General features: G+C 44.6%; 1 protein-coding gene across 1 annotated transcript in view; it reads right to left on the bottom strand.

The window, feature by feature from the left end:
• The window catches only part of LOC135524108 (copine-8-like), a 72,244-nt gene that overhangs the window by 30,496 nt on the left and 19,050 nt on the right, over positions 1-22,698 (bottom strand). The window contains exons 2-6 of the mRNA XM_064951313.1: positions 19,703-19,743; positions 15,515-15,561; positions 15,294-15,397; positions 7,172-7,211; positions 4,264-4,266 (exon numbers count right to left, since the gene is read on the bottom strand). Of these exons, the coding sequence (XP_064807385.1) occupies positions 4,264-4,266; positions 7,172-7,211; positions 15,294-15,397; positions 15,515-15,561; positions 19,703-19,743 (235 nt within the window). The remainder of the gene's footprint in view (positions 1-4,263; positions 4,267-7,171; positions 7,212-15,293; positions 15,398-15,514; positions 15,562-19,702; positions 19,744-22,698) is intronic.

The following is a 22,698-nucleotide window of genomic DNA, read 5'->3' on the forward strand; positions in this document are numbered from 1 at the left end:
CTTTCATCTTATTCCATAGACACTTTTGTTGTTCATACGTCTGTTCATAGCAGACACTGTAACACTGATCAGAAATATTTGTAACTACACAGACTTCAATTTTATTCCATAGACACTTGTTTACTTGTCTGGTCGCGGACACTTTTGTATTGTGGTTTACTTTCAGAGCCCATAAGCAAGAATAAAGGTTTATTTTTGTGTGCTGAAAAAGCTCTGTTGGCATTTCTTCATCTCAATACAAGGTGTTTCAATGCATTCTATTTGAACATGCATTGAATCTAAATTACTGCTCACTGAGACATCATAGAATCAGGTTTCATTTTATTAACAAGATTAAAACTCTAAATTTTAGGCCAAAGTACTTTGGTTCACAGTGCACACAAAGAACTGGGTCTGTGTGTCCATCAAGGGGTGTGTGAGCAGTTCAAACAAAGGCCTTTTCTGCATGACTGCTTGGCCTTGGGTTGAGTTGTCCTCTCCTAACCACGTCTTCCTGCCATGGCACACGTCCGGGGGGGATCCTTCAACTTGTTTAACTTGCAAAAAATGTCGCCCTGGAATTTGGAGACTGCCCTTAGCCTTTTCAGGGCTACACTCAAATTGGACGACCAAGAATCCTAATCCTTGCAGCCATGATACCAAATGCATTCTCTGACTCTGACTACAAGAGTGGTAGTAGTTCCAGGTACGCCCAAGTTCATTGAAATGGACACCTGTGAATGAGAGGTAACGAGAATATACAGTACCAGTGAAAGGTTTAGACACACCTACTTATTCAAGTGTTTTCTTAATTTTGTACTATTTTCTACATTGTAGAATAAAAGGGAAGACATCAAAACTATGAAATAACACATGGAATCATGTAGTAAAGTAGCCACCTTTTTCCTTGATGACAACTTTGCACACTCTTGGCATTCTCTCAACCAGCTTCATGAGGTAGTCACCTGGAATGGATTTCAATTCAACAGGTGTGCCTTGTTAAATTCATTTGTGGAAATTATTTTCTTTGTAATGCGTTTGAGCCAATCAGTTGTGTTGTGACAAGGTATGGGTGGTATACAGAATATTTGGTAAAAGACCAAGTCCATATTATAGCAAAAACAGCTCAAATAAGCAAAGAGAAACGACAGTTCACTTTAAGACATAAAGGTCAGTCAATGCGGAAAACAAAGAACTTTGAAAGTGTCTTCAAGAGTAGTCGCAAAAAAAACATCAGGCGCTATGAGGAAACTGGCTCTCATGAGGACCGCCACAGGAAAGGAAAGAAACCACTACTAAAGGACACCAATAAGAAGATACTTGCTTGGGCCAAGAAACACAAGCAATTGACATTTTTATTTAACCCTTATTTGACCAGGTAAGTGACTGAGAACATATTCTCTTTAACAGTAACAACCCTTGCCAACATAATCCATCCACCTGTCAGGTGTGGCATATCAAGAAGCTGATTAAAAAGCATGATCATTACACAGGTGTACCTTCTGCTGGGGACAATAAAAGGCCACTCTAAAATGTGCAGTTTTGTCACAACACAATGCCACAGATGTCTCAAGTTTTGAGGGAGCATGCAATTGGCATGATGACTGCAGGAATGTCCACCAGAGCTGTTGCCAGAGATTTTAATGTTAATTTATTTACCATAAGCCACCTCCAAAGTCGTTTTTAGTAAATTTGGCAGTATGTCCAACCGGCCTCACAACCGCAGACCACGTGCAACCATGTCAGCCTAGGACCTCCACATCTGGCTTCAGGACCGTCTGAGCCCAGCCACCCGGAGAGCTGATGAACTGAGGTATTTCTGAGTATTTTGGTCTGTAATAATGCCCTTTTGTGGTGAAAAACTCCTTCTGATTGGCTGGGCCTGGATCCTCATTGGGTAGGTCTATGCCCTCCCGGGCCCACCCATGGCTGCGCTCCTGCCTAGTTATGTGAAATCCATAGATTAGGGCTTAATTTATGCATTTAAATTGACTAATTTCCTTCTATGAACTGTAACGCAGTAAAATCTTTTAAATTGTTGCATATTGCATTCAGATTTTTGTTCAGTATGTTATTTTCTTATTTCACCTTTATTTAACCAGGTAGGCCAGTTGGGAACAAGTTCTCACCTGGCCAAGATAAAGCAAAGCAGTGCGACAAAACAACACAGAGTTACACATAAACAAATGTAGAGTCAATAACACAATAGAAAAATCTATGTACAGTGTGTGCAAAGGTAGAAGAGTAGGGAGGCAAGGCAATAAATAGGCCATGGAGGAGAAATAATTACAATTTAGCATTAACACTGGAGTGATAGATGTGCAGATAATGATGTGCAAGTAGAGATACTAGGGTGCAAAAGAGCAAGAGGATAAGTAACAATAAGGGGATGAGGTAGTTGGGTGTGCTATTTACAGATCATCTGTGGAAAGGTACAGTGATCGGTAAGCTGCTCTAACAGCTGATGCTTAATGTTAGAGAGGGAGATTTAGGACTCCAGCTTCAGTGAGTTTTTAATTAAAAAAAAAAATCAATTTAAATTTTTACCCCTTTTTCTCCCCAATTTCGTGGTATCCAATTGTTAGTAGCTACTATCTTGTCTCATCGCTACAACTCCTGTACGGGCTCGGGAGAGACAAAGGTTGAAAGTCATGCGTCCTCTGATACACAACCCAACCAAGCCGCACTGCTTCTTAACACAGCACGCATCCAACCCGGAAGCCAGCCGCACCAATGTGTCGGAGGAAACACCGTGCACCTGGCAACCTTGGTTAGCGTGCACTGCGCCCGGCCCACCACAGGAGTCGCTGGTGCGCGATGAGACAAGGATATCCCTACCGGCCAAACCCTTCCTAACCCGGACGACGCTAGGCCAATTGTGCATCGCCCCACGGACCTCACGGTCGCGGCTGGTTACGACAGAGCCTGGGCGCAAACCCAGAGTCTCTGGTGGCACAGCTGGCGCTGCAGTACAGCGCCCTTTAACCACTGCGCCACCCGGGAGGCAGCTTCAGGGATTTTTGAAAGTCGTTCCAGTCATTGGCAGCAGAGAACTGGAAGGAAAGGCGGCCAAAGGGAGTGTTGGCTTTGTGGATGACCTGTGAAATATACCTGCTGGAGCACGTGTTACGGGTGGGTTTTGCTATGGTGACCAGTGAGCTGAGATAAGGTGGGACTTTACCTAGCATAGACTTGTAGATGACCTGGAACCAGTGGATTTGACGACGAATATGTAGTGAGGGCCAGCCAATGAGAGCATACAGGTCGCAGTGGTGGGTAGTATATGGGGCTTTGGTGACAAAATGGATGGCACTGTGATAGAGTACATCCAATTTGCTGAGTAGAGTGTTGAAGGCTATTTTGTAAATGACATCGCCGAAGTCGAGGATCGGTAGGATAGTTAGTTTTACAGGGTATTTTTTTGGCAGCATGAGTGAAGGAGGCTTTGTTGTTAAATAGGAAGCCGATTCTAGATTTCATTTTGGATTGGAGATGCTTAATGTGAGTGGAAGGAGAGTTCACAGTCTAACTAGACACCTAGGTATTTGTAGTTGTCCACATATTCAGTCAGAACCGTCCAGAATAGTGATGCTAGTCGGGCGGGAGGGTGCGGGCAGCAATCGGTTGAAGAGCAGGCACTTGGTTTTACATGCGTTTAAAAGCAGTTGGAGGCCACGGAAGGAGTGTTGTATGGCATTGAAGCTCGTTTGGAGGTTTGTTAGCACAGTGTCCAAAGAAGGGCTGGATGTATACAGAATGGTGTCGTCTGCGTAGAGGTGGATCAGAGAAACACCAGCAGCACTGACATACACAGAGAAAAGAGTCGGCCCGAGAATTGAACCCTGTGGCACACCCATAGAGACTGCCAGAGGTTCCGGACAACAGGCACTCCGATTTGACACACTGAACTCTATCTGAGAAGTAGATGGTGAACCAGTCCTTTGAGAAGCCATGCTGTGGAGTCTGCCGATAAAAATGTGGTGATTGACAGAGTCGAAAGCCTTGGCCAGGTTGATGAAGACGGCTGCACAGTACTGTCTTTTATCAATGGCAGTTATGATATTGTTTAGAACCTTGAGTTTTGCTGAGGTTCACCCATGACCAGCTCGGAAACCAGATTGCATAGTGGAGAAGGTACGGTGGGATTCAAAATGGTTGGTAATCTGTTTGTTAACTTGGTTTTCGAAGATTTTAGAAAGGCAGGACAGGATGGATATGGGTCTATAACAGTTTGGGTCTAGAGTGTCTCACCTTTGAAGAGGGGGATGCACACGGCAGCTTTACTTTCTTTGGGGATCTCAGATGTTACGAAAGAGAGGCTGAATAGGCTAGTAATAAGGATTGAAACAATTTCGGCGAATAATTTTTGAAAGAGAGGGTCCAGATTGTTTAGCCCAGCTGATTTGTAGGGATCCAGATTTTGCAGCTCAGTTCTTTCAGAACATCAGCTGTCTGGATTTGGGTGAAGGAGAAGTGGGTGGGGGGCTAGGGAAAGCTGCTGCAGGGGGTGCTGAGGTGTTGGCCGGGGTAGGGGTAGCCAAGTGGAAAGCATGGCCAACCAAAGAAAATATTGAAATTATTGATTATCGTAGATTTATCGGTGGTGACAATGTTTCCTATCCTTTGGGAGGAGGTGCTCTTATTCTCCATGGACTTTACAGTGTCCTAAAACTTTTTGGAATTAGTGCTACAGGATGCAAATTTCTGTTTGAAAAACCTAGCCTTAGCTTTCCTAACTGACTGTGTATATTGGTTCCTGACTTCCCTGAAAAGTTGCATATCGCGGGGGCTATTCGATGCTAATGCAGAACGCCACAGGATGTTATTGTGCTGGTTAAGGATAGTCAAGTCTGGGGTGAACCAAGGGTTAGGGTTAAGTTCTAAATTTTTTGAATGAGGCATGCTTATTTAAGATGGAGAAGAAAGCACTTTAAAAGAGAAACCATGCATCCTCTACTGAAGTGTTTTAGGGAGCGTTTGACAGTGATGAGGGGTGGTCATTTGACAGCGGACCCATTACGCACGCAGGCAAAGGGGTCAATGATCGCTGAGATCCTGGTTGAAGACAACAGAGGTGTATTTAGAGGGCAAGTTGGTCAAGATGATATCTAATAGGGTTACAGATTTAGGGTTGTACCTAATGGTTACAGATGTAGGGTTGTTCCTGGTAGGTTCCTTGATAATTTGTGTGAGATTGAGGGCATCTAGTTTAGATTGTAGGACGACCGGGGTGTTAAGCATGTCCCAGTTTAGGTCACCTAACAGTACGAACTCCGAAGATAGATGGGGGACAATCAATTCACATATGGGGACCAGGGCACAGCTGGGGGCTGAAGGGGGTCTATAACAAGTGGCAACGGTGAGAGACTTGTTTCTGAAAAGGTGTTTTTTTTAAAATAGAAGCTCAAATTGTTTGGGCACAGACCTGGATAGTATGACAGGATATCTCTGCAGTAGATTGCAACTCCACCCCCTTCGGCAGTTCTATCTTGTCGGAAAATGTTATAGTTAGGAATGGAAATTTCAGGAATTTTGGTGGCCTTCCTAAGCCAGAATTCAGAGACAGCTAGGACATCCGGGTTGGAGGAGTGTGCTAAAGCAGTGAATAAAACAATCTTAGGGAGGAGGCTTCTAATGTTAACATGCATGAAACCAAGGCTTTTACGGTTACATAAGTCAACAAATGAGAGAGCCTGGGAATGGGAGTGGAGCTAAGTGCTGCAGGGCCTAGGTTAACCATGTACAGACAAGGGTATGGTAGGATGTGAGTACAGTGGAGGTAAACCTAAGCATTGAGTGACGATGAGAGAGGATTTGTCTCTAGAGGTGTAATTTAAGCCAGGTGAGGTCACCGCATGTGTGGGGGTTGGAACAGAAGGGCTAGCTAAGGCATATTGAGCAGGGCTGGAGGCTCTACAGTGAAATAATACAATAATCACTAACCAAAACAGCAATGGACAGGGCATATTTACATTTGGGAAAGGCATGCGTAGCCGAGTGACCATAGGGTCTAGTAAGTAGCTAGACAAGCTGGAGACACGGCGATTCAGACAGCTAGCGGGCCGGGGCTAGCAGGCTAGCGGATGGGCCTTCAGGGGACGTCACGACGGAGGAGCCTGTTGAAACCCCTCTCGGACGGTTATGTCTGCAGACCAGTCGTGATGGATCGGCGGGGCTCCGTGTCGGCAGTAATATGGTCCAGGCCAAATAGGTATTGTAGCCCAAGAATTGGCTGATGGACCCCTTCAGCTAGCCGGGAGATATGAAATACAGTGCCTTAACCATTTGGTCTCCCAGGTGGCGCAGCGGTCTAAGGCACTGCATCTCAGTGCAAGAGGCGTCACTACAGTCCCTGATTCAAATCCAGGCTGTATCACATCCGGCCGTGATTGAGAGTCCCCATAGGGCACCACACAATTGGCCCGGCGTTATCCAGGTTTGGCCGGGGTAGGCTGTCATTGTAATAATTTGTTCTTAAAGGTTGCATAACAAAATGTAAATGACACAATGGCTCAAACAATGGAAATACAGCAATTGGTAAGGTTGGCGCTACCAATGCCACGGTTGTAGGTCTGATTCCCACATAGACCACATACACATAGAAAAAAGGTTCTGAGTCCCTTCGGAGAGAAGTATGCCTTTAACTTATATTATTATTTTGTTGAATCATATACAGTATACAGATAACTGTCAAAATAAAATAAACACTTGAGTAAATTAGGGATACAAAAGTATCACAGAGGTGGGGTTCCTGAGATACTTAACAAACAATCAATGCTAAGGGTCATGTGTAAAAATGCCCAGTTGCCCATTATTTTGGTTACTTTGGCTAGAAGAACAGATTTCAGTGCGATTGAAAGTGGGGTCTCAAAGGAGCATAGGGGTTGAAAGTGTGTGTACGCGCGCACGTCTCAGTCACCAGATCTCAACTGAACACTTATGGGAGATTCTGGAGCGGCGCCTGAGACAGCGTTTTGCACCACCATCAACAAAACACTAAATGATGGAATTTCTGAGCTGGGGCTGAGGCTGAGGAGCTGGAGTTGAGGCTACACTGCTGGAGAAGTTAACTGGCTTCATGTCTGTAGTGGTTTGGGACTGGAAGGATTTCTAGAGAATATCCGTATGTGTCCCATGAGATCATTACTAAACAGTGAGAGTGGTTACGCACGAGATGGAAAAGGCAACTCACATGTTTAGACAGGTTGTCGCTCTTCGAGTCGAGGTCGTACCTGGACAGAAACAGAAAATTACGTATAAATCTCTGTTTGCGGAGAATCATTGTACTATTTTACAAAAAGGCTCAGCAGCCAGCGACAATGGTTATAAACACTCAGCCATAACAAGAATGGAGGTTCTACATAAACTATTTTTAAAAAACAAGTGCAACCTGTGTGCTGATGCTTTTCAAAAAGAAAGATGATGAGAGCAATTCTATTGTAGTGCAGTATATCCCCTCCTTAATCCATTGCTCCGATGTCTCCACTGTGCGTGCGTTTAATGAGTGCGTGCAAGCTTGTGTGTGAGCGCGTGCATGCGCAGGTGTGTGTGCTTGTGTGTGTGTGTGTGATGGTATCTGATCTCTGTACAGACAGAGTGCCATCTAAGATAAAAAGAGATCCGACACCCAAGCAGCTGAGAGAAGGAGAGAGATGATCCAATACCACGTTGGTGCAAAAGTAATTCCGTAAGATTAGGGAACATTGATACGCAACCGGCCCGCCGACGGCAGAATGCACAGGTGTGTGATGTTCTATTCGTCTTTGCCTCGGTCACTCACAAATATTCATAAAGGATTTATTTAATGAGAAGGAGAAGAAAAAAAACACGGACATGCATTTGGCTGCATATGCTCCGTCTCACCCACACACAAAAACACACATTCTTTAAACTGCTTTGTTGGTTAGGGGCTCAAAAGCATTTCGCAGTAAGGTCTACACATGTTGTATTCGGCGCATGTGACTAATAAAATTTGATTTGATGTGAGAGAGTTTGTCAGAGAGGATGCCCCCGGGCAGCTGAGCGTGTGTGGCAGGCTGCTTTCCTGGTTGGATAAATGTGTGTGTGTGTGTCACACACACTTCCTTATGAGGAAGGAATACGAGGAAGGCTTCACACCACTCTCTCACTTTAGTATCTTAACTAGTTATTTTCATTGCACTCTTTTGTAGCTTTGTCAACTATGTGCATGTTTTCTATACCTCTTTGCTCCTCTCCCTGTACATGTTACAGACTCTCCCCACCCTGTGGCTGCAACCCTTCTAATTTAGTGTACACTGTGCACACAACCCATGTGGAATTCCTGGTCTCCAGCAGCGTTTGGAACTGCAAATCTGCAATCAACAAGGCAGAGTTCAGTCCTGATGGAGACATGGATTACCCCAGAGAACATTGCTACTCCAGTTGTTCGCTCTTCATCGGACAACACATTTTCTCATAGTCTGTGAGCATCTAGTTGTCGTGGTGGTGGCACAGGGTTACTCATTTCTACTAAGTGTAGATTTTCTCTTTTTCCCCTTGCTCACCTGTCCATCTCCACATTTGCATTCCATGCATTTACTGTCACTTGTCCACTGAAGCTTAAAGGATACGTTTGGATTTTATTTAAGAGGCCCTCTTTGTCTGCTTCCCCAGAGTAAGATGAACTCGTGAGTACCATTTTATGTCTATGTGTTCAGTCAGAGTTAGATTCGCGAGCCAATGCTAACTAGCGTTAGTGGAATTACTGGAAGTCTATGGGTAAAAAATATCCACAACTTCATCTCACTCTGTGGAAGTAGATAAAGGGCCTCATTGTCAAAATCCCAAAGTATCCCTTTAACATTGTTGTCATTTACCATCCACCAGGTGCACTTGGAGAGATCCTCAGTGTGTTTGACACTTTGATAAGCTAATTTCCTGACGATGGCTCACAACTTATCGTACTGGGCAACTTCAACCTCCCGACGTCTGCTTTTGATTAAAAAAATTCCCCCTCTTCATCTTTCGATCTCACCATTTCCCAGGCCCCTCCCGCTCACAACTCAGGTAATGCGTTTGAACTCATCTTTACTAGATCCTGTCCGCCTACTAATATCACTGCAACCCCCATCCAGGTCTCTGATCACTACTTTTTTTATTTTCTCTCCATCTCTCCTCCACACCTACCCAGTCAGCCCCTGCCCAGATGGTAATGCAACATTGCAATCTTTGTTCTTTTTATCCTATCATCTCTCCCTTCTGCTAAATCCTCCTGTCTCCTGACTGGCTCTTCGACCCTACTCTCCTCCCTTTTCACATGCTTTGACTCTCACTGTCCCCTTTTCTCCCGGCCAGCTTGGCCCTCCCAACTCAGTGGCAGACTGACTCACTTCAAGCTAACAGAACAGGGCTGCGGGAAACGGAGAGGAAATGGAGGAAAACGAAATTTACGGAGTAAAATTACATCCTTCCACTCCCTCCTCTCTACCTTCTCTTCCTCTGTATCTGCTGCTAAAGCAGCTTTTCTATCACTCAAAATGTCAAGTCTCTGCCTCCAACTCAGGGAAACTCTTTTCCTCCTTCTCTAATCCTCCCCCACCTCCCTCTCCCTGGACAACTTTGTCAACCACTTTGGAAAGAATGCCGACGACTTCCACTCCTCCTTCACTCAGCATATTGAGTCCACTGCCCTCACTCACACAGAGGTACCCTACGCCTTGACCTCTTTCTCCAGATGAAATCATGTGACTAGTGAGGATATACATAGCTGCTCTGCCTCCCGGAGATGGCCTGCCAGCTCCAAGACTTCTCCATCACGGTGAACAACTCCACAGTTTCCGCCTTCCAGAGTACAAATAAACGTGACCCTGGACAACACACTCGGCAAACATAAAAGCAGTGACTCACTCCTTGCAGGTTCATGCTCTACAACATCCACAGAGTACAATTTTTCCCAACACATAGGAAGAGGTGATGGTCCTAATCCAGGGACTTGTAATCTCACGTCTGGATTACTGCATCTCTCTGTTGGCTGGGCGGGCCTCCCACTTGTACCATCAAACACCTGCAACTTATCCAGAATGCTGCAGCTCGCCTGGTGTTCAACCTTCCCGAGTTCTTCCATGTCACGCTGCTTCTATGCACTCTCCACTGGCTTCCAGTCGAAGCTCGCATCTACGACAAGACCATGGTGCTTGCCTACAAAGCAGCAAGAGGAACTGACTCTCCACCTTCAGGCTATGCTCAAGCCATACATTCCTACCCTAGCACTGCCGCCTCTGTCTCTTAACCATCCCACATCTACAAAACGTTAGCTGAAAACCCTACCTATTCAAAGAGTATCTTAAATGAGACATCTCATTCAGTCTTATCCCCACAGCAAATACAATTTCTATGATACAGTTGAAGTCGGAAGTTAACATACACATAGGTTGGAGTCATTGAAACTAGGTTTTCAACCATTCCACAAATTTCTTGTTAACAAACTATAGTTTTGGCAAGTCGGTTAGGACATCTACTTTGTGCATGACACAAGTAATCATTCCAACAATTGTTTACAGACAGATTATTTCACTCATAATTCACTGTATCACAATTCCAGTGGGTCAGAAGTAAAAATACACTAAGTTGACTGTGCCTTTAAACAGCTTGGAAAATTCCAGAAAATGATGTCATGGTTTTAGAAGCTTCTGATAGGCTAATTGACTAAATTTGGAGGTGTACCTGTGGATGTATTTCAAGGATTACCTTCAAATTCAGTGCCTCTTTGCTTGACATCATGGGAAAATCAAAAGAAATCAGCCAAGAACTCAAGAAAAAAAATTGCAGACCTCCACAAATTTGGTTCATCCTTGGGAGCAATTTCCAAATGCCTGAAGGTACCACGTTCATCTGTACAAACAATAGCACGCAAGTATAAACACCATGGGACCACGCAGCCATCATACCACTCAGGAAGGAGATGCATTCTTTCTCCTAGAGATGAATGCACTTTGGTGCAAAAAGTGCAAATCAATCCTAGAACAACAGCAAAGGACCTTGTTAAGATGCTGTAGGAAGCAGGGACAAAAGTATTTATATCCACAGTAAAAACAAGTCCTATATTGATATAACCTGAAAGGCCGCTCAGCAAGGAAGAAGCCACTGTGCCAAAACCGCCATAAAAAAGCCAGACTATGGTTTGAACTGCACATGGGGACAAAGATTGTACTTTTTTGAGAAATATCCTCTGGTCTGATGAAACAAAAATAGAATTGTTTGACCATAATGACCATCGTTATATTTGGAGGAAAAAGGGGGAAGCTTGTAAGCCGAAGAACACCATCCCAACCGTGAAGCACGGGGGTGGCAGCATCATGTTGTGGGGGTGCTTTTCTGAAGGAAGGACTGGTGCACGACTGGTGCACACGTGGATATATTGAAGCAACATGTCAAGACATCAGTCAGGAAGTTAAAGCTTGGTCGCAAATGGGTCTTCCAAATGGACAATGACCCCAAGTATACTTCCAAAGTGGCAAAATGGCTTAACGACAACAAAGTCAAGGTATTGGAGTGGCCATCACAATGCCTGACCTCAATCCCATAGACAATTTGTGGGCAGAAGTGAAAAAGCATGTGCAAGCTAGGATGCCTACAAACCTATCTCAGTTACACCAGCTCTGTCAGGAGGAATGGGGCAAAATTCACCCAACTTATTGTGGGAAGCTTGTGGAAGGCTACCCGAAATGTTTGACCCAAGTTAAACAATTTAAAGGCAATGCTGACCCACTGGGGATGTGATGAAATAAATCATTCTCTCTACTATTATTCTGACATTTCACATTCTTAAAATAAAGTGGTGATCCTAACTGACCTAACACAGGGAATTTATACGAGGATTAAATGTCAGGAATTGTGAAAAACTGAGTTTATGTATTTGGTTAAGGTGTATGTAAAGTTCAGACTTCAACTGTATGTGGTTGTCTCACCTAGCTATATTAATATGAATGCACTAACTGTAATACTCTCTGGATAAGAGTGCCTGCTAAATGACTCAAATGTAAAATGTCAGTGTGGCAGAGCCTCGGCCGCCGGCTCTTTGCTAAGAGCTGTTGGAAGGCCATCAGTGTAGATGGTAATACAGCCTGATGCTCACCCACTCACAACAGAGCTAAGCTACAAACACACGCTACAAACACAATCTTCTTTTCCTTATCACTCCCTCTGTAACCCAAACACACGCATACCCACACGCTCTCTCTGTCTCTCAAACCTACTCATACTCTCACCGACCAAACACCAAGGCAGACATTCACACACACGCAGGCAGAAAATGAACATGTACCTCTGTTTACCACTTAGCTCTTAAACAAACAGCATCATATTCACGTCTCACAACTGTTATTTTTTTATCCGTCTTTCTAAAACCTTATTTTGCCCCATGAATGTATTATGTTCCAAAACATCCCATAAAGGGGAATTTATACCGAAATATAGAAAAAAGTTACATGAAAATCTGTTTCACAACTTCATGACTAGCCCGAGGTGGAGGATATACGGCCTCCTCGGGAACAGGCCCCGACCCCATTGATCTGCATGAAAGAAAGGCCGGAGGGCGGGCTGCCTTCTGAGGTGAATGAGGCGATCGAATAAACCCCCACTCGCCTCAATTCTGCTCGCAAACATGCAATCTTTGGACAATAAAATGGACGAGTTATTGGGAAGATTAAACTACCAAAGGGACATTAAAAACGGTAACATCTTATGCTTCACTGAGTTGTGGCCGAACAACGACAATATCAACATAAAGCTGGTGTCTGGTAAGACAAGGGGTGGGGTTCTATGTATTTTTTTGTAAACAACAGCTGGTGCACAATATCTAAGGAAGTTTTGAGCTATTGCTCACCTGAGGTAGAGTTTCTCATGAAAAGCTGCAGACCACATTACCTACCAAGAGAGCTTTAATCTATATTCTTTGTAGCTGTTTACATACCACCACAGTCAGAGGCTGGGGTAGCATTGAATGAGCTGTATTCCGCCATAAGCAAACAAGAAAACGCTCACCCAGAGGCGGCACTCCTAGTAGCCCGGGGACTTCAATGCAGGGAAACTTAAATCAGTTTTACCTCATTTCTATCAACATAAATGTGCAACCAAAGGGAAAATAACTCAGACCACCTATACTCCACACACAGATGCATACAAAGCTCTCCCTTTGACAAATCTGAACAAAATGCTATCCTCCTGATTCCTGCTTACAAGAATAAATTAAAGCAGGAAGAACCAGTGACGAGATCAATAAAAAAATTGGTCAGATGGAGCAGATGCTATGCTACAGGACTGTTTTGCTAGCACAGACTGGAATATGTTCCGGGATTCCTTCAATGGCATTGAGGAGTACACCACATCTGTCGATGGCTTCATAATTAAGTGCATCAATGACATCGTCCCAACAGTGACCATACTTACATACCCCAACCAGAAACCATGGATTACAGGCAGCATCCGCACTGAGCTGAAAGCTAGAGCTGCCGCTTTCAAGGAGCAGGACTCTAACCTGGAAGCTTATAAGAAACTCCGCTATGCCCTCCGATGAACCATCAAACAGGCAAAGTGTCAATACAGGACTAAGATCGAGTCATACTACACCGGTTCTGACACTCGTTGGATGTTGCAGGACCTGCAAACCATTACAGACTACAAAGGGAAGCACAGCTGAGAGCTGGCCAGTGACACGAGCCTATTGGATGAGCTTAACTACTTCTATGCTCGTTTCGAGGCAAATAACACTGAAACATGCATGAGAGCACCAGCTGTACCAGAAGACTGTGTGATTACACTCTCCACAGCCGATGTGAGTAAGACCTTTAGATAGGTCAACATTCACAAGGCCGCAGGGCCAGATGGATTACCAGGACGTATACTGCGAGCATGCGCTGACCAACTAGCAAGTGCTTTCACTGACATTTTCAACCTCTCCCTGTCCGAGTCTTTAATACCAACATGTTTCAAGCAGACCACCATAGTGCATGTGCCCAAGAACGCTAAGGTAACCTGCCTAAATGATTACCGACCCGACACATCTGCAGCCATGACGTGCTCTGAAAGGCTGGTCATGGCTCACATCAACACCATCATCCCAGAAACCCTAGATGCGCTCCAATTTGCATACCGCCACAACAAATCCACAGATGATGCAGTCTCTATTGCACTCCACACTGCCCTTTCACACCTGGACAAAAGGAACACCTATGTGAGAATGCTATTCATTGACTACAGCTCAGCGTTCAACACCATAGTGCACACAAAGCTCATCAATAAGCTAAGAACCCTGGGACTAAACACCTCCCTCTCAACTGGATCCTGGACTTCCTGACAGACCGCCCCCAGGTGGTAAGGGTAGGCAGCAACACACCCTCCGCACTTAACATGGTCCAAGCACAACAAGACAGTTGTGAAGCGGGCACGACAAAACCTATTCCCCTTCAGGAGACTGAAAAGATTTGGCATGGGTCCTCAAATCCTCAAAAGGTTTTACAGCCACACCATCGAGAGCATCCTGACAGGTTGCTACACTGCCTGGTATGGCAACTGCTCGGCCTCCGACCGCAAGGCACTACAGAGGGTAGTGCGAGCGGCCAAGTACATCACTGGGGCCAAGCTTCCTGCAATCCAGGACCTCAATACCAGGCGGTGTCAGAGGAAGGCCCTAAAAATTGTCTCGAGCCACCCTATTCAGACTGTTCTCTCTGCTACCACACGGCAAGCAGTACCGGCACGCCAAGTTTAGGTTCAAGAGGCTTCTATACAGCTTCTACCCCCAAGCCATAAGACTCCTAAACATCTAGTCAACTGGCTACCCAGACTATTCACATTGCCCCCCCCTCCCCACCACTGTCACTCTCTGTTGCCACTCTTTGTTGATGCTTTGACGGTTTGATAGTCACTTTAATTAACTCCACCTACATGTACATACTACCTCAACTAACCGGTGCCCCCGCACATTACCTCTGTACCGGCACCCCCCTGTATATATTGTTATTTTTTACTGCTCCTCTTTAATTACTTGTTACTTTTATCTCATATCCTTAACCATATTTTTTTGAAACTGTACTGTTGGTTAGGGGCTCGTAAGTAAGCATTTCACTGTAAGGTCTACACCTGTTGTATTCGGCATATGTGACTAATAAAATGTAATTTTCTTTTTATTTAAAAGGTGAACATTGACATCTCCCTTCTCACACTTGATATATATTTTATTCTTAACTCAACTTGAACTTATAGACTCACACAGAGCACCACTCTCTCTCACCCAAACATGCTCAAACAAACACAAACACACACACACACAAATGTTAAGAACGGTCTTAACTCACAGGTCAAATCGTAGATTCTGTCTCTCTTCAAAGAAATAGTCCAGGGTGAATTTCCGGACAAAGTCTGGATTCAGGGTGTTGTTTATCATCTCTGTCCGACTAAACTATGAAGAAAAAGGGTGGGAGGAACAGACACTGGTTTGTATTGATTTCAAATGAATTAGACAATACTCTGACTTCCAAGGGATCCTTGGACCTTCTCCCCCCTCACCTCAACTCACCTCTCTCCATTCCCGGTTGGCGATTCCTTGTGTATACAGCACACAAACTGTTAAGAGGAAAGAAAAACAGAAAGAAAAGTAAAACAACAGTTAAAATCAAGAGGAAACAAGGCATGACAAAAAACCCAGAAGATACAAATGTTCTCTCCTAGGCTAAGACATATTCCCTGATTAAATGTCAGTGTAACTCTGCCTTTCAGGCAACAAGGAAGATATTTCTCAGGGAAAATAAAAAAAAAGGCAGAGTTGAGAGTGCAAGAATGCCAAGGCAGTGTTTCCCAATCCTAGTCCTGGGGTCCCAAAGGGGTGCACGTTTTTAGTTTTTGCTCTCGCACTAACAAAGTAACTAATTCTAATCAAAAGCTTGATTATAAGTGTGTTAGTGTCAGTGTCAGGGCAAAAACTAAAATGTGACTATCCTCCTAGATTTGGCCTTACGTAGCAAAATTTGAAATGTTTGTTTATTTTTATACATTGGATAAAACCAGAGACGCACAGCCACAAAATGGTATATCATACACTGCATTTTTGAGGAACAATGGGAAAGTAATACTGCTTTTATAGTTGATAAACATGTAAAATCACTTTTGAGAGAATGGCCTTTGAATGTTTTGGTATCTAGTGAAGAGCTCTTCTTTGTCTACACCCATTCAACATCGTTCACACCCTCTTAAAGCTTTCGCCGCACTCATCTCGTTTCGCTCTCGGAGCATTCACTTGACACACTGGCAGATTATTTATTTACCACTGCATAACATGAAAACAGCTTAACCAGCTCAGCTGGCAACAACCTCATTACACTTTTTTTTGCCAACTGACACCGGCAATATTCCCATGCCCTGTGCAACTGGGTCCTGGACTTCTTGAAGACTCGCCCCTCGGTGGTGAAGGTTGGAAACAACACCTCCACTTTGCTGAGCATCAACACAGGGGCCCCAAAAGGGTGCGTGCTCAGTCCATTACTGTACTCCCTGTCCACCCATGACTGCGTGGCCACGCACACCTCTAACTCAATCATCAAGTTTGCAGACACAACAGTAGTAGGCTTGATTACCAACAATGACAAGACAGCCTACAGAGAGGAGGTGAAGGCCCTGGGAGTGTGGTGCAAGGAAAATAACCTCTCACTCAATGTCTGCAAAATAAAGGAGCTGATCGTGGACTTCAGGAAAAATCAGAGGGAGCTCGATCAAATCCACATCGACGGGACAGCAGTTTAGAAGGTGGAAAGCTTCAAGTTCCTCTGCGTACTCATCACTGACGTTCTGAAATGGTCCACCCACACAGACAGCGTGGTGAGGTAGGCGCAACAGAGCCTCTTCAACCGCATGAGGCTGAAGAAATTTGTCTTGGCACCTAAAACCCTCACAAACTTTTACAGATGCACAATTGAGAGCATCCTGTCGGGCTGTATCATTACCTGGTACGGTAACTGCACCGCCCACAACCGCAGGGCTCTCCAGGGGGTGGTGCTGTCTGCCCAATGCTTCACTGGGGGCAAACTACCTGCTCTTCAGCACACCTACAGCACCGGATGTCACAGGAAGGCCAAAAATATCATCAAGAACAACCACCTGCCTGAGATACTGCCTGTTCACTCCGCTATCATCCAGAAGACAAGGTTATTACAGGTGCATCAAAGCTGGGACCAAGAGACTGAAAAACAGCTTTTATCGCAAGGCCATCAGACTGTTAAATAGCCATCTCTAGGTGGCTTCCACCTGGTTACGTAACCCTGCACCTTAGTGGTTGCTGCCCCATATACATAGACTTGAAATCACTAGCCACTTTAATAATGTTTATATATTTTTTCTTTACTCATCTCATGTGTGTATACTGTATTCTATTCTACTGTATTTTAGTCTATGCCACTCCGACATTGCTCATCCTAATATTTATACATTCCTTAATTCCATTATTTTACTTTTAGGTTGTGTGTACTGCTGTGAATTGTTAGCTATTACTGAACTCTTGGAGCTAGAAACACAAGCACTTTGTTACACCCGCAATAACATATGCTAAACATGTGTATGTGGCAAATAAAATTACATTTGACATGATACCGACCAAATATATGGACCAAAATAACTAGAACATATCTTGTTTAAAATCAAACACACACACACAAACTGAGCCAATTCCTTCCACTGGGAGCAGTGTAACATTTTTATCAAATCCAGTTAATCAGAATCAGAGGGGTCAGAGCCCCCATCCACCTCTGAAAAAGCTTCAATAGCCTCTGTCCATAGAATTAAGATGAGTGATTCTATACTGAACAAAAATATAAACACAACATGTAAAGTGTTGGTCCCATGTTTCATGAGCTGAAATAAAATATCACAGAAATGTTCCTTATGCACAAAAAGCTTATTTCTCTCAAATGTTGTGCACAAATTTGTTTACATCCCTGTTCGTGAGCATTTCACATTTTCCAAGATAATCCACCCACCTGACAGGTGTGGCATATCAAGAAGCTGATTAAACAGCATGATCATTACACAGGTGCACCTCGTGCTGGGGACAATAAAAGGCCACTAAAAAGTGCAGTTGTCACAATGCTACAGATGTCTCAAGTTGAGGGAGCATGCACTTGGCATGATGACTGCAGGAATGTCCACCAGAGCTGCTGCTAGAGAATTTAAAGTAAATTTCCCCACCATAAGCCACATCCAATGTTGTTTTAGAGAATTTGGCAGTACATCCAACCGGCCTCACAACCGCGGACCACGCATAACCACGCCAGCTCTGGACCTCCACATTTGGCTTCTTCACCTGTAGGATCGTCTGAGACTAGCCACCTGTACAGCTGAACTGAGGAGTATTTCTGTCTGTAATGAAGCCCTTTTGTGGGGGCAAACTCATTCTGATTGGCTGGGCCTAGCTCCCTAGTGGGTGGGCCTATGACCTCACGGGCCCACCCATGGCTGTGCCCTGCTCAGTCATGTGAAATCCATAGATTAGGGCCTAATTCATTTATTTACATTGACGGATTTCCTTATATGAACTGTAGCGCAGTAAAATCGTTGAAATTTTGTTCAGTATATTTCTATGCTACCTTCCCTCACTAGCTCTGTATGTATGCTAGTGAACAGAGCTATGGAGATCATGTGGTAGCATCACATGCTTGCAATGGCAGAGGTCATGGCTCTTGGTCTACCTCAGTGTCAGGGCTCGCATGTTTCAGTGGGTTCGGCTAACAGTGTTGAAGAGGCTGTTGTGTATGTGGTGTCATGTCATGTCATGTTATGCTGTTGTGTGAGGTTGAGCTCAGCTGTCTGACTGCACAGAAACCCTGTCAGCTGCTAACGAAAGCTGGGACTGCATATGGTCCCCATGCATTAGGTTGGAACATGCACAATCACATGAACATACACACACACATGAAAACACACACGTTGTGTTGTCAACAGTGTTGTGTTGTCAAGTCTTATAGGCTAGTCTACCCTAATGTGTGTAAGGCTCCCTGTGGCCAGCATGTGTGTGTGTGTGTGTGTGTGTGTATGTGTGTGTGTGTGTCTTTGGCCCCCTGGCCTGCAGTACAGTGCTGAGGAGGTCTAATGCTGTGTGACTGAGGCCAGTACCGTCAGCACTGCAGAGACAGCACAAGTGCCTCCTTGGATAAACATACTACAGAAGCCAGCCAGCAGGCCCCTGGGATCAGATGGCCTTCCTCCCTCCTTGTGCTGAGTCTGACCACATCTCCTACAGTGGCCCAAATGTTCTCAATTTAAAGATGTACTAATATGTACACACTACACAGACGGATCCTTATCTCCATGACGGATATGGCGGTTAGGGTTGCAAAAATCCAGAAAGTACCATGATTTTTCAGAAATCTTGATGTAATTTCGAGAATTTCTGTAATCGGCAGGGAATAAGGGAATCCTGCAACCTATGGCTGGTGTATATGATGACAATCTGTTTCTGCTCAGTCGAGTAGAGCTGAGATTACAACCTCTGACATATGCAAATGCCTGCTGATTCACAGGGGGAAGCACAAGAGAGAGAGACAGAGAGAGGAGAGGGAGAGCCAGAAATAGTGAGCGAGAGCCAGCCAGAGAGAGAGAGCGAGCCAGAGAGGGAGGGAGCGAGAGAGAGCCAGAGAGAGAGAGAGAGCCAGAGAGAGAGAGAGAGAGCGAGAGAGTGAGGAAGAGAGCGAGAGGGTGTGTGTGTAGAAAACCATCTTACTTGGGTCTGATTTGGAGAATGTGTCTCTGTCCAGGAGATTTCTGTAAAACAAGAATGCAAAGAAACAGGCCATTATTCGTTGTTCAATATATTATTAGGTAGTGATGTAGTCATGAATCTTTAGCCTAACTACATTTTAAAGGGGACTGAAAAATAAAGCATAAAATAAAGCACCCGGTACAGCCTATAGACATTTCTCCATTAATTTATCAAACAAATAATCAAAATGCATTTTTTTTTCTCCAATTTTGACACGCCCTTTGTCAAGTCAAGACTCAATCAGTCATCAAACGTACGACACCAAGTCCTGCTGCTCTTGTCCTGCTGTAAGAATCGGCATGGAAGAGACAAGTCCCACTTCCTTCCAGGTGCACCGAGCCAGTGAGGCACCCAGGAGTTCAAAAGCAGGGGGACGCGATTAGATATGCACACCATCACTTTTGCATCAGAGACTCGGAGGAACGGCGAGACGAAACGCCCCGGCACATAACATCAGAGTCAGTGGGAGGGGAGTCCCGGCATGCCTCGTTAGCAAGTCTCCGTGTGTGTGTGTATTTGTGATACATCAGCAGCAACAGGATCGGTCTGTTACTCTGTTTGGTTTCTAACTGCACTACATGCCACACTGGTTTGCACCAGGTGGTGAGTCCAAACACGACCCAAAACTGCTCGCAGCTTGAATTCCTGCCGGATCCTATATGAAACTGCATCAAACTTTCATGCTCTGTTTTGGTTGCGAGAGAAAGAGCGTGAGAGGGTTGGTTACCACCATCATGCTAGCTAGGTGTACACAGCACGGCGTTCATTGTGTGACAAGGCAGTCGAGCGGACTGCAGGGAGTGTCTTTAGGCGATTGATCGTTAGTGATGTATCTAGATCAACCACCCATGTTGTGCTGATCCCAGCGTGACCCAAATGGTATCACACTATGCCTGGCTGGCTGGCTGGCTTCTTTCAGAACACAATTAGCCCCTTAGTTGACTGAAACCAAAAATAAGTGATAATAAGCAACAGAATTGCGCTGTTTATAACGGCTGGAGACATCTCGGTCTGGGAGAGTGTGTGTGGGTAGCCGTGATATAAAATACCAAACGTGTTATGCTTCGTTTGAAAAATACCCAAAATGTGTTCTCTCCCCAGAGCCCATAGGTGGAAAGGGGTCAGGTGCAAGGAGCAGGAGGAAAGTGTGTGTGTGAGATAGAACGGCTGTGTGCACGTGCATGCGTGCGTGTGTGTGTGTGTGTGTGTGTAACTCTACTCCAGCTGCCTCTCTCTCACTGACTGGTCATTCAGGGGAAATCTTGAAAAAATACCCTTTTCCCCATCACCCACAGTCCAGGAATTTCAGGTGGGCCGAACAGAGTGCCTCCTCACCCGTTCATCAAACATTTACGAGCACAGTCCCAACACAACATCAACATTTAATTTGAAATCCCACCACTTACATAATGCAGTACTAGCAGTCACCTAACATCTCCCTTGTTCTATCCCCAAGTCTGACTTCTGTTCTAACTGTGTGAGTTGAGAGGGACCAACTTTCACCTGAGATGCCACTGGAGATGAGACAGTATCCCAAAAAGGGGTGCATTAAAATAGGCTAAAATAGGCTAAAATAGAAGTCATTCCTATTTCTGACGCAGATTGCGCTGCAATTCCTGCCTCTCCTGCCTCCTCATTGGTTTACAGAAGCAGGTACCCACGTGCCATCTCCTCATTGGTTATACCCACGTGGGTGATTGAAAGACGAACTGTGTTGCCGGTCGGCTTAGTAATACTATGAATGTTTAGAAGCCAATCACCATATAAGTTCAAAGATGAAAAGGTCTGGAAGGAGGAGAGATGACCAGAAACAATTCGGTTGAACAGAGGACCTTGTGTAGAGGACCAGAGTAGAGGACCTTGTGCAGTTCATGTAAGATAACAACTCAATGTTTATATCCCATGACAAATTAGCTAGCAACAGCAAGCTAGCTAAATAGGACAAATTAGCTAGCAAGTGCAAGCTAACTAGCTAAATTGCCATAAATGTTTAATGCTTTTTGACCTGTCCCCAAATGAATGTCATTGGTTCAGAGTTTGTTTTAATATTTTAAACCATGTTTCGTGATTGCATTTGGTGCAGGGGGACAAAATAAATGTATGCACGACGGCGCACGCGCGCAGACGGTTTGGGTTCCGTGTAAGCTGTCTATTATTCATCCCGCAAAGCCAAAGTCACGTGTTATGGCGTCAGGCCTATGTGATATGGACAATTCTTCTTACACTAGCCATACACACCCGCACCCTACTATGAATATAATGTAAATGTCAAAAGCAGAGTTCTAAGAACCCACGGCAAACAACTACAGAGACAGGCCGAACGAAGCACAGTCAAAGGTTCTTTATCCAATTCAAAACGTAGGAAAAAGATGACCATAGCGTAAAAAGAATTTGTTTGAATGGTTCGCTTTAAAACCACTAAGCCCCCAGTTAGAAATGTATAGAGACCTATAGAGAGGCTAGTAGTTATGAATATAAGTAACACGAGCACTATGTGTACGGGGTAAAACTACTGTAGCACAGCAGCAAGAAGTCAGACGTCCGTCCGTTAGTAGGTTCCCGGTCCAACGGGTGCGTTGAATGTAATTCTCAGATTTCCTTTCATGTTTCCTTCGGGGGCGTGTTTGGTCATTTGTTAGGAGAGGGAGGAGGTGACAGAGATTGACAAAAAGCAGTCTCATAGTCAATATTCCTTGCCAATCTGTAGAATCACTGCACACCATGTGAGGCAAACAAATAGTTAATGCAATTTCACGGGTGATAAGGCGTTAAGTGAAGGCAAACGCTGTAAATAAACACAGCACACTTGTAAAACAGGGGAGGATAGCAAAATGGGGCATGCTGAGAAATGTTATAATAAACATGCCGATAACGTAAAATGCTAATAAGGTAGAATGGCAATCTCTAGTTTAAAAAAAGAGTCTCATTGGTATGAGTGAAACAAACACTGTCCGAGT

The sequence above is a fragment of the Oncorhynchus masou genome, chromosome 31 (assembly GCF_036934945.1).
Source record: "Oncorhynchus masou masou isolate Uvic2021 chromosome 31, UVic_Omas_1.1, whole genome shotgun sequence".
NCBI lineage: Eukaryota > Metazoa > Chordata > Actinopteri > Salmoniformes > Salmonidae > Oncorhynchus > Oncorhynchus masou.